This window comes from Penaeus vannamei, chromosome 18, assembly GCF_042767895.1.
Source record: "Penaeus vannamei isolate JL-2024 chromosome 18, ASM4276789v1, whole genome shotgun sequence".
In the NCBI taxonomy this organism is placed as follows: domain Eukaryota; kingdom Metazoa; phylum Arthropoda; class Malacostraca; order Decapoda; family Penaeidae; genus Penaeus; species Penaeus vannamei.
The window spans coordinates 36154231-36166730 of NC_091566.1; the positions used below are offsets into that span (position 1 = coordinate 36154231).

A 12500-nucleotide genomic window follows, 5' to 3' on the forward strand; every position below is an offset into this window, starting at 1 on the left:
AACCAGAACCAGAATACACCACAGAGCTATTCACAAGCAATAACATTAACACAAAATGTAACACCAGGACAGAGAACACCGCCGAGACAAAAAATACAAAATACAGAGAGAAACCCAATCCAGAAACAAATAAACAACAAAATAAAACAGAACCAGCAAAACCACCAAACCACACAAACAAACAAAAAAATACAAATACAGAACAATTGCCAGTAACATGGACTTTACCCACACCTATAACCCACTCCCATCATCCAAACCCAAAAACTACACCTTTAACCCAAATACACCATCACCCATCACCTGTGCCAAACACATAGACCGAAAAACAAAAGGGAAAAAACAGAAAAGAAGAAGAAGAAGAAGAAGATAAAGAGAATTCAAACTGGGTAACTACCACAAAAACTATAATAAAAGCAATAACAAATTTGATAAACAATATCAATTCAAAGAAATCCTTTTTAGAAATAATAATTGAAACAACAAAAGATTTTACCCCAATTCTAAAACAAATAATTAGATTAATAAATGAATAAAATAATTCTATGGAATGCTCATTCTATCCATAGAAAAGAATCAGAATTAGATTATTTAATCTATAAAGAAAACCCAGGTGTAATCGCATTATGCGAAACTTGGTTAAAAGATAAAGATAATTTTAAAATAAATAATTATGATATAATTAGGAAAGACAGGAAAAATCAAATTGGTGGAGGGTTAATTTTAGGAATTAGAAAAGATGTACAATTTAGGAAACTAAATTTAAATGATATGTACCAACATTGGATAGAAATCCTAGGTGTAAAAGTCCAATATAAAGAAAAATGGCTTAATATGATATTAATATATAATCCTTGTAATAATATTAGAGAAGAAGAATTTCAATACTATCATGATCAATTACAAGACCCAAAATTAATAATAGGTGACTTCAATGCACACCATCCCAATTGGAACACAAATAACAATAAATTAAATAATGTAACATGAAAAAGTTGTCAATTTGATAAATCAAAATAATATTATACTTCTAACACCAAAAGGACAAATAACCAGAGTAGATTCAATAACGAATAAAGAATCTACATTAGACCTAGTTTTGGGATCACCGACGATTAATCATTTTGAAATTACAACAGGCCCACGCCTAGCTAGCGACCACCTTCCAATAATCATAAAAGAAGACAATTATCAAATAAACTCAATAAACTTAGAAAGAAAGTGGAATTTCACAGAAGAAGGATGGCAGAGATACATTTCAGAAATAAACAAAATAAATGTAGATATAACGATAAAAATACTGTTAGAACTGTTAGAAAAAACAGGAGAGAAAATTTTCAACTACAATAGTAAAACAATAAATAATAAACCGAACAAACCATGGTGGAATAGCAAATGTAATGAAATAATAAAAAGAAATAAGGCATATAATAAATGGAGGAAAAGACCACGCATAGAAAACAGACAATTATAAAAAACTAGTAACAGAAGCAAAACATGTCATTGAAATGGAAAAAAGGAATTCATGGGAAAAATTTTGCATCTCTATAAACTTTAAGACCCCCACAAAAAAAATATGGAATTTCATAAAAAAACAAACAGGAAAAATAACAAGAAGTAACTACCCCCTGATAAGTAATAATTACCCAGTCATCCTAATAAAACTAGAACTATTTAGAAAATATGAAAACATAACCAGTAGGCAAACAGAAAAAACTATTAACAAGAACAGAAAAAGAAGAAATATTAAATAGTAACAATGATGATGTTATAAATAAAGACATAACATTAGAAGAATTAGCATACGCTATAAGGAATACAAAAAATGGGAAAGCATATGGCCAGATTGTATAACATATGAATTCTACAAAAATGCCCCCCCAAAATAATAGAAATAATTTTAACAAACTTTAATAAATATTGGGAATTAGGAGATTACCCACAAGAACTAAAAATAGCAATAATTAATCCAATTTACAAACCAGATAAAGACCCATCCAAAACCAACTCATATAGATTTATTAGTAGAACACCATGCATAGGCAAAATTTTTGAAAACATAATTACACGAAGAATAAACTGGTGGATAGAGAAAAATAAGCTAGATGAAGACCTAATAGGCTTTAGACATAATCGAAACACAATAGATGCAATACAGATAATCAAAATGAAAATCAGAGAAGCAATTAAAGAAAAAAAGTATGCCCTAATAACATGTCTCGATATAGAAAAAGCATTTGACATAGTTAATCATGAAACTATCCTAATAAAAACAAAAAACATAGGATTAAGCGGCAAAATAATAAGATGGATAAACAATTTCCTATGCGATAGAACTTTTCAAATTAAAATCAGGGAAAAAAAATCAGCTGTCGGAAAAATATTAATTGGAGTCCCACAAGGATCTCCAATCAGCCCAACCTTATTTAACTTAGTAATGTCAGACATAAAACTCCCAAAAGAAACTGATAAAGTAATTGCTGATGATATAACTCTAATAACATCAAACGAGAATCTAGTAGAAGCAAAAAAAAATTTAGAACAAAGTCTAAACAAAATAAAAGAATGGGCAGAGAAATGGAAACAAAATAAATCCAACCAAAAGTAAAGTAATGTGTTTCACAAATAAAAAAACTAGAACAAAATCCAATAATAAAAATAGGAAACGAAGAACTAGAATACACAAATAACCATAAGAAATTAGGTATGATATTCGATGCCCCCAAATTAACATGGAAAAAACACGTTGAATATGTAAAAACAAAATCGATGAATAGGATGAATATTATGAAAAAATTAACCTCACTGAGTTGGGGAGCAAACAGAGAGACATTGACAAAATTCTTTAATATATATATAAAACCGATTATAGAATACGGAGTAACAATATATAGTGGAACAAACAAAAATGAATCTAAAAAATTAGAACAAATTCAAAACTATGCACTAAGAATTGCCACAGGATCCCTCAGATCAACTCCAATAATAGCACTGCAAACTATAACAAATCAAATGCCAATAACAAATAGGATAAAAGAATTAGAATGCATTCAATTAATTAAAAATTTAGAAAAAGAAAACATCTACCAATAAAACAATTATCCATAAAATGCATAGAAAACTTCAAACCGAACAAAGACAAAAAAACACTTCTATATAAAGTTATAGAAACATGTAAGAAATGGAAAATAAAACTAAAAGTAGACACAGTCCCTAATATTTCCCCAATCCCTCCATGGTCTGACATCATAAAAGACATAGAAACAAACCATGTAAAACATGAATAAAAACACACCACATCAAATGATACAACAACATTTTCACTACATAGAAAATACATATACCAAAATTACCAAAAAATTTACACAGACGGATAAAAAATAAAAGAACCAGTTTCAACAACAGCAGCCATATATATACAAAATAAAAGCATTACAACCTTATGGAAATTGCCAAACAATACAGAAATAATAGAGGCAGAATTATTTGCAATAAAACAAGCACTAATTTACATAAACAACAATAGATTACAGAAAACAGTAATATTAGCAGACTCGCATCCATACAAACAATAAAAAACTACAAACCAAGAAAATATAAACTTATGATATATTAAATACAATCATTACTACTATTATTAAACACACAAAAGCAACAAATAGAAATACAGTGGATTCCTTCACATAAAAATATAAAAGGAAACGAAATTGCAGACAAAGCAGCAAAAAAAGCTCATGAAATTAGAGATCCCATAACCATGACACAAAATTCAACAAACACAATAAGAGAAATAAAAATGAAAAAAACAAGAAAACTGGAAAGACAGTTTAAAAGAAATTCTAAACATAAAAAATTATCTAATCAAAGATCACAACCCACAACCGTGGACAAGATTACAAAACAGAAAAATAGATGTGACCATTGCAAGACATGACAAAACACACAAGACTTAAAAAACATTTGCACAAACTAAAAATAGAAGCAGACCCTATGTGCCAATGGTGTAATAATCAAGAAGAAACACCAGAACACTTAATTTTACAATGTCCGAGATTTAATTCATACAGAACAAAATTAATACAAGCATTGAACAAAATAGAAATACAAAACCCTTACTTAAATTTATTAATTACAGGAGCAAATCAACATCCTGTGAAGAAGTATTACATCTTGAGACATACAAAGATATTTCTACAAAGATCAAGAATAATAAATATAATCTGAAGATAAAGAAAAACTGCAAGAAAGGATCCAGGGAATATAGACAAAAAATGGTCTAAAACCCTATAAAAGAAGAAAGAAGAAGAAGAAGAGGGATTGCTCTGGCCCTTCTCCGTAGTATTTTTATTGTGATTTGTAGTGTCGTGAGTATTATGGCAATCATTATGTTTGATATTAGTGTTAAGGCATATTACTGTGTGATAAATATGTGGTAATGGTGTTATGTTATGTTTTGTATGTTTTTGTCATTGGAATCTGTGGATGTTCTACCATGTGGCCAGTGTTGTAGCGGTTGGATATCATTTTATATTCATTTGTTGCCGAGTCGTTTGCTCTTTGGAGTGTTACAATGTTACAATTGTTGAAGACCGCGACGCACCCTCGCAGAGACTGTTCCAAAGAAGGGGGGAGGGGGGGTAATAGATGTATTCGATTGCACGGTTCCAAATGGGGGGGGGGGGGGGTGTGGGGGAGATGATGTCACTATAAACCTGTAAATGTCAAAATGTTATACATACCTTTTAAAAAATGTCAATATCTATCTTTTTCTTAAAGACGAGCTTTTTATTCTGAAAACAAAAATAACAGTATAATCAGTAAGACGAGCCAAACTCTGTCCGACAGAGAACGAATGAAAAGCATCAAAAGTAAACAAGCACAAAACGTAATGCATACGAACTCGATATCCGACACATTTTTTTTTATACATTATAACATTTTTGTAATCATACAAACCTGAATACCGAGACATAACATTAACCAACGTACTTATGTCAAACTGTTAGTAATTTTTATTAATACTGTGGTTATTGTAATATTAGCCTTAAAGACATTGTTACACATATTTTATTAATAATTATTATAAATATTCCATGCAATATATATGTGCAGTCTTCCAGTTATCATTTAAACCAATTTAAAACGTACTAACCACCTGTTGTCGAGCCTCGGATATAATACCTGACCAGTAATTATAAGTAAGACAGCCATGCCAATTTCTTTTTTTTCTCCTACCCCTCTCAATCTTGGGGGACCTGTAGAGAATCGGGGGTTTGAAAGGGGGGAGGGATACACACAGGGGAGAAGTAGTGGAATCAAAATTGAAAATTTAGGAATAAATGCAAAATCCGAACGAAACTTCGTCAAATTATTATGTCAAATTATTACCAAATAACATTATCAATACATTTAAGACTGTCATTGTGGAGGGTACAGACGAGTTGTGACGAGGTGGAACTGGTGGAATCTTTTGTTCTCTGCCGGGTACTTCATTTGGAAAATGGCCTTATGCACCTATTAATGGTAAATATAAGGCCTCTGCATCTTAGAATTCTTTCTATCCTACTTTATTTTTTCTGCTCTATAAGATGACGGTGTCATTTTTGATCTATGTACGTGCGTCGCCCTCTTCAACCTCTAATTGTTACAATAAAAGGTGTGTTGAAATTGTTTAATGGATGTGGTAATTATTACAGAGAACGATGTGCCCTTCCAGAGACTAAGTTGAAAAAAAAAAATGTTTTTCTGCATGAAATCCTATGATTTAATTGATTTTTGGTGTTTCTTCTGCAAATGAATCATTCAAGAGATTGAGTACTATTTCTCCATCGACGATCTTGATAGTCCCGTTAGCAGGGGATGGCATGAAGTATATCAGGGATATTATGGGGTAAAACAGGTTTAAATAAGAATAATTACAATCAAGAATGCGTAAAACTAGCCAAAAAAAATGCTCAAAATTGGCTAATGAAACTCTACGGATGTAACCACCATCTTTGAAATTCTATGGGCTGACATGCCAGAAATCAAAAAATATACGGTAACTCAACCCACCTTTCAGCAAAACTCTATGGAATTCACACGTTCCAACACCCCCCCCCCCTTATTTTCTTAATGGAAATGGTCTAGTTAAAAGCAAAATATATGTGCTAGACATCTAAGGTCATATAGCACTTTAGGAAGGTATAGTAAAGGGTAATTTCAGGTGATAGTTGCTATGCGTCAACTATTTAATGTTGAAAGGTTGAAGAAGGGTAAGGGATTGATTAGTGAAAGGGTTATGGTGGTTTAGGTAAGGGAATTAGATCAAGTGAAGGATATTATGCGTCTGAGGAAGGAGAAGCTGTTGGATTCTGTAAGGATGTCTATATTGGGGGGGGTCGCTGAAGGGAGGATAGGTGTGGAAAAGTAGAGGTACATGCTGTTTTAAAGCGTGGACAGGACAACAGAATGTTTGGAACTGAAAGAAGGACATTACATAGAGGACATAGGGGCGGGTCAGAGCATGACATTAGATAGGCCTGTGTTAGGCGGGTGTGGCCAATACATTAGCGTGCGAGGGCCGTCTCCCAATGTTTATTCCTGTGATATGGAGGTGACCAAGAGGAGATTGATGATGAAGAAGGTTTTAAAGTGGGGGTAATAATCCGTAGCTGGAATATGTTAGAAGCATCGTTGAGGTGATGTGGACATTGCGGCATAGCATGCAAGAGTATCTGTCTGTTCATTGCCAGGGATTCCAAAATGGCTGGGCACCCAGCAAAATCTGTTAGATTTATGATGTGGGGATAGATAAAATAGCCAGTTCTGGATCTTACAGGCAAGGGGATTGGTCGACTGCATAAACTTTGATGGTTAAAGAGTTACGGGTGTCAGTAAAAATAGTGAAAGAGGAAGAGGGGAGTGAGTATATGCGTCCTAAAAAAAAAAAAGGAGTGCATACAGTTCTGTAGTAAGGATACTAGATTCAGGAAGGGGGGTGTATTTGAAAGTGCGATTTGGGAAGGTTACTGCGAATCCAGCTCCTGAGGTGGATTTGGAAACGTCAGTGTAAACACGAATGCTGGAGGAATGAATGGAGACATGGTTAAGGAAATGAGTGAGAAGGATAGAGGGGGAAATATCTGGTTTTGGTGGGTCAAGGAAAACTGAGGAGCAAATACAGGGGTTAGGTATAAGCCATTGAGGAATGGTATGGACAGAAAATAGGAGAGGTTGGAGGTGAGGAAAGAGGGAATGGGAGAGGAGGGTATCCATGCGTATGGGGAAAGGAGTTGGTAAATGTGGAGAAGAGGTAAAGGTTGGAAGCAAGGATTGTGGAATAGTTAGTTTGGCAAGGGAGAGTTGGTGGAATCAAACATAGCATCGTGTCGAGAGAGGGATGGCATGCCATACTCAGTATACAGGCTCTCAACTGGAGAGGAGCGGAAAGTGCCTAAGGCTAAGCGGAGACCGCTGTGGTGGATTGTATCTAGGTGAGCACGAAGGGAGGTTGAGGCAGAGTAGATATGGCATCCATAATCTAGGGTGGAGAGGATCAAGGTAACATGAAGATGGAGGAGAGTTTTGCAATCTGAGCCCCAGGAGATGTGTGAAAGAGTTTGTAAGATTCGGAGGCGGTGTTGACCTTTATCTTTGATGTACAAGATATGGTCTCGCCAGGACAATTTGGAGTCAAATATAATGCCTAGGAATTTGCCTGAAGAATGGTATTGGAGTGGAGCGTTATATAAGAAGAGTGGAGGTTTGGGACCTATACGGGAGCGAGAGAAAAGGATGGGGAAAGATTTGGAGGTAGAGAAGCGAAAGCCATAGTTAGTGGTCCAAGAAGTTACTGATGTTATTGCAGACTGAAGGAATTGACAGAGATCTTGCATGGATGTGCCAGATGCGTAGATGGTTAAGTCATCAACATATAGTGAGGCCTGGGCTCCTGGTGGTAAGTCATTTACAGCAAGAAGGAATAAATTGGTACTAAGTACACTTCCTTGTGGGACGCCTTCGAACTGAGGAAAGGATGATTACGTGGAAGAGGCAATTTTGACCTGGGAAGTACATTTAGAAAGAAAAGATTTATGAAGACGCCCATGTTTCCAATTGTTGGCAAATATGGTACCGCCATGTGGTATCATATGCTTTTTCTAGATCAAAGAATATGGCTAATATGGATTTATGGCATGCAAATGCAGATGTAATATATGTCTCGAAATGGGCAATTGGGTCTGCTGTACTTTGGGCACGGCGGATACCACATTAAGTGGAAGTTAACTATTTGTTCTAGTAGCTTGCACAAGCAGCTAGTTAGAACAATGGGCAGTAATTTTGGGGTAGGGTACCTGATTTATTGGGTTTTAAGAAAGGTAGGATAAGAATTTCGCGCCAATGAGAAGGAAAATTTCCTGACGTTCCCGTATGTTGTTGAAAATAGTTGAAAGGAAGTATAGAGAGGAATATGGGAGGTGTCGGAGCATACGATAGTGAATACCATCAAGGCCTTCATGAGTGTTGCGGCATGACTGTAATGCAGCATTGATTTCAGAAGAAGAAAGGAGCATTATCGGACTCATCAGAGGATAGGGTGAAGGTGATAAGGGTGCATTCCTTAATGGCTTTAATGGAAGAAAAGTGTGGGGAAAGGTGAGAGCCACTACTGACTTGGTAAAAATAGTCGCCCAGTTCATTGGCTACTTCGATAGGCCCAGAAATGAGAAGTATCTCGAATATGGAGGACGGGTGCAGGATTGGGGATGTTTGCTTGATAATTTATGTATCTGTCGACAAACAGCTGAAATAGATGTAGATGTAATTGAGGAAACATAATTTTGCCAGCTATTTGTTTTACTGTTTCTGATTGTACGGCGAAGATGGGCAGATGCTCTTTTAACGGAGATAAGGGCTGATAGCTGGTGAGGGGTGCCTTGTTTGTAGCGATAACTGTTCTAGGCTGCTCGTTTTAAGCAAAATGCTTTGGTGCAATCAGAATTCCACCATGGAACACATTTAATGGTATAAGGTCTTGAAGTTCGAGGAATGGCTGTAATGAAATATTAATGCTTCATAGTTTGGATTACTATAACTCTAACACTATTATTGTTTAACCTTTCATTAGTATTATTACAGTTATGACAATAATAATGATGATAGTAATGATAATAATGATAATTAATGTTATTATCTTCATTATATATAAAGTTGAAAATATCATCCTTGCAGTCATGAGAATAATATTGATATTAATAATAATAATTATAATAATAGTAATTTTAATGATAATATTTATGACATTGATAATAAGCATGATTATGATGGCTATAATAGTAGTAGTAATGGTAATGAAAACGATAATAAGAGAAAAAAAAAGTAATAATAAGAGTAATCATAGTAATGATAATGATAATATCATTAATGATGATGGTAAAAACAATAAATGCTATAATAGTAATAATAATAATAAGGCAATAATGATGATATTGATGATAATGAAAATTGTAACAGTGATGATGATGATTATAATGATAAGGATAATGATGATGGAAATAGCAATAATACTTGTCATTATAAAAATGGTAATTGTGATAATTATCATTATAAAAATGGTGAATAGTTAATGGTTAAAAAGCAAAATGAATGTGCCTTGACATCAAAGGTCGTATAGCACTATAGGAAGGTATATTAAAAGGTGGTGAAGGGCGATAATAATGTGTCAGCTATCTTAAGTAGTATTGAAGGTTTAAAGATGGGTAAAGGAGCTAATGTGTGAATGGGTTATGGTGGGTTTAGGTAAGGGGATTAAATCAAGTGAAGGATGTGTATGCGTCTGAGGAAGGGGAACAGGTTGTGAAAGCAAAAATTGTGGGATTCTGTAAGGATGTCTGACAGGTTGTGAAGACGGTGAAGAGAGTATAGGTAGGGGAAAGCAGAGGTGCAGGCTGTATTAAAGTGTGGACAGGACAACAGAATGCGTGGAACTGAAAGAGGGACACTACATAGGGGACATAGGGGCAGATCTGAATGTGAAGTATAGACGAGACATGAAGGGAGTGTGAGAAAGAGACAAAATATTAGTTGGGAATTGGAATATGAGTATGTGTAAGAAAAGTCTCTTGGAAGCAGATAATGGATGGATTATAAGAAAAAAGGATATGATGGTCAGGTTTGTGAGAACAGAAACTGCAAATATTCCAATTTAGGAGAGCTATATATGTATATAGTGCATGTTGGAGAATTTAAAGGGGAAGAAGGGGGTGAGATTAGGAATTAGAGGGAAGGGGGAGGGGTTGGTGTAGTATCATTAGGGGTATTGGGATGTGGAGGATCTGGGGAAGGGCATAGTTTTACATATGGGATTCACGTGTGTATCCAGGAGGGAGTGGGAGTGGGAGGGATTGAGGGGATGGAGGGAGAGTTAATGTTGGGGTAGTGGGAGCTGCGTGGGATAGGTTGTGTTGAGAGGGAGTAGGAGGAAGTTTGTGTCGGGGAATGTGAGTAGGAGGAGGATGGATATTGGCAGTAGTTGGAGTTGAGGGGGATGGGTTGTGTTGAGAGGGAGTAGGAGGAAGGGGTGTAGGGGGAACATGAGTAGGGGGAGGATGGATATTGGCAGTCACTTTGAGTGTGAGGGAGCATGAGGTGTGGAACTTTGTGACTCAAGCAAATAATTTTGAATATCTTCCATAGTTTCTGCAGTGGAGTTGGTTGGAGAATTTTGTGAGACAAAGATTTTCTTACATGGAGAGATCAGCTAGATTTGATAATGCTATAGCTTGGGTTTCAAATGTATATATAACGAGACGGGAACGATCGTGTTGGGTACAGAAAAGAGCTCTGCCTACTTGTTTTTGGAGACATTGTTGAAAGAGAAGAGTGTTGCCTGAGTAAAGAGCTGGAGGCGATCAAGAAAAATCAGCCTCATTTGGCTGGGCTAAATATAAGATATTTGCAGAGTTGGGGGGTGGTAAAAGTACGTGGATATGTGGAAGAGGGAGTATAGGGCTGTAAAATAGTAATAAGAGTGGATGGGGTGATTGATGAAGAAGGTTGCCTGGGTAGAGGCCATGGGAAGCCTTGATTGTGTTAGGGAAAGAGACTGTACCGCTCAGGTTCCTTTTGAGGGGTAAGAGACATGGCTCCCTCAGGCTGTTCAGGACTAGCACAAAGTCAGCCTTTCATCATTTCAGCACGGCTCTTATATCTTAGGAAGTGGACAGTAGAAGTGGTCGGAGAAGGGACGGAAACGAAAGAGCAGAAGGGAGAAAGGACCATGCAAAATTAGTTGAGTCGAGCGTTGAGGCCCAAGAAAGGGGAGATCCCTGCATTGGGGCCCAGTCCCCGTCTCTTCCCCCCACCTCAACAACGAGCCAGGGATTGGGGGTATCATTATAATGATAATGATAATTAGTATTATGATTGTTATTACTGTTATCATTATCACATCATTATCATTATCATCACCATCATCAATAATGTAATTCTTATCATAATAGTAATAATAATTATTGTTATTGTTATATTACTGCTATCATTATTACCATTATTGTTATTATCTTCATTATCAACATTATTATTATTACAACTTATTTGTTATTATTATTATAACTTATTTGTGTCTAATTTATCATTATTCTTATCATGATTAATAATTCATCACCACCAAATCTTAATGTCATCTAAGTTGGGCTGAGGCACATTGGTAGGAATTTCATAAAAATCAGTTCATAAATTTTTGAGTTATCTTGCTAATGAACAAACGAACTTACCAACGCTACCAAAAACGTAACCTCCTATGTGGAGGTAATAATAAGAGTAATGATAGATATGATAATTATATCAACAATTAGATACAATGTTATTATGATTTAGGCTATTATTTATCTGGTATCATTTAACCTCAAATCTATGTTTTTTGTTGTTGATTAAGATTATTATTTATGCAATCATTTGTCTAGTTTTATTCATACACATTTATGTTACAGATATCCAGACGCAATGGGAAGGGTTAAAAAAACAAGGCGGGAAGCCAGAGGGGTTCCTCAGTGAAGTTGTAAGTTTTATGAGCTTTTTGTCTTCACTTTCTTCATAATGCATGAGCTTTGTTATCGTAATATGATCTTGATCTTTCTGTCCAGTTTATCTGAAACTATTGCATTTCTCTTCATCTTTTCAGAGAACTGCTAGAGATGATGCCAACAGAAAAAACAATCGTGCAGTTAGTAATGTTGCAGATATGAAAATATGGTATATGTTTGTAATAATGAAAATGTTGCAAACTCTGCACGACCTCGAGTTTGTGCGTTTGTGCGCATGTGTGCATCGTGAGTGCGGATTCGTCTCCACGCTCTCCATGGTGTCCTCGCTGGGCCTCTGCTACGACGCTGGCCCCTTTCGGCACACAACTTTCACCATTTGAAGTCGCTTGAAGAGTTGAAAAAAATCGAGGCCATGAAAACAAAGCTAAAACATAGCAAAATACAAAATGAATAAAAAATTCTCCAGGGATGAAA

At 35.4% G+C, this 12500-nt stretch overlaps 1 protein-coding gene across 2 annotated transcripts in view; it reads left to right on the plus strand.

Moving 5' to 3' along the window:
• LOC113809645 (uncharacterized) overlaps positions 1-12500 on the plus strand; it is a 14325-nt gene that overhangs the window by 1575 nt on the left and 250 nt on the right. The window contains exons 2-4 of one of the 2 annotated variants that reach the window (XR_011399257.1): positions 4136-4364; positions 11973-12040; positions 12164-12500. The exon at positions 12164-12500 is cut by the window's right edge and continues 250 nt beyond it. Coding sequence is in view for 1 of the 2 variants with exons in the window: in XM_027361298.2 (XP_027217099.2) it covers positions 11973-12040; positions 12164-12406 (311 nt within the window). In the remaining variant the exon portion in view is untranslated. The remainder of the gene's footprint in view (positions 1-4135; positions 4365-11972; positions 12041-12163) is intronic. The other variant, XM_027361298.2, reaches the window with a different exon arrangement.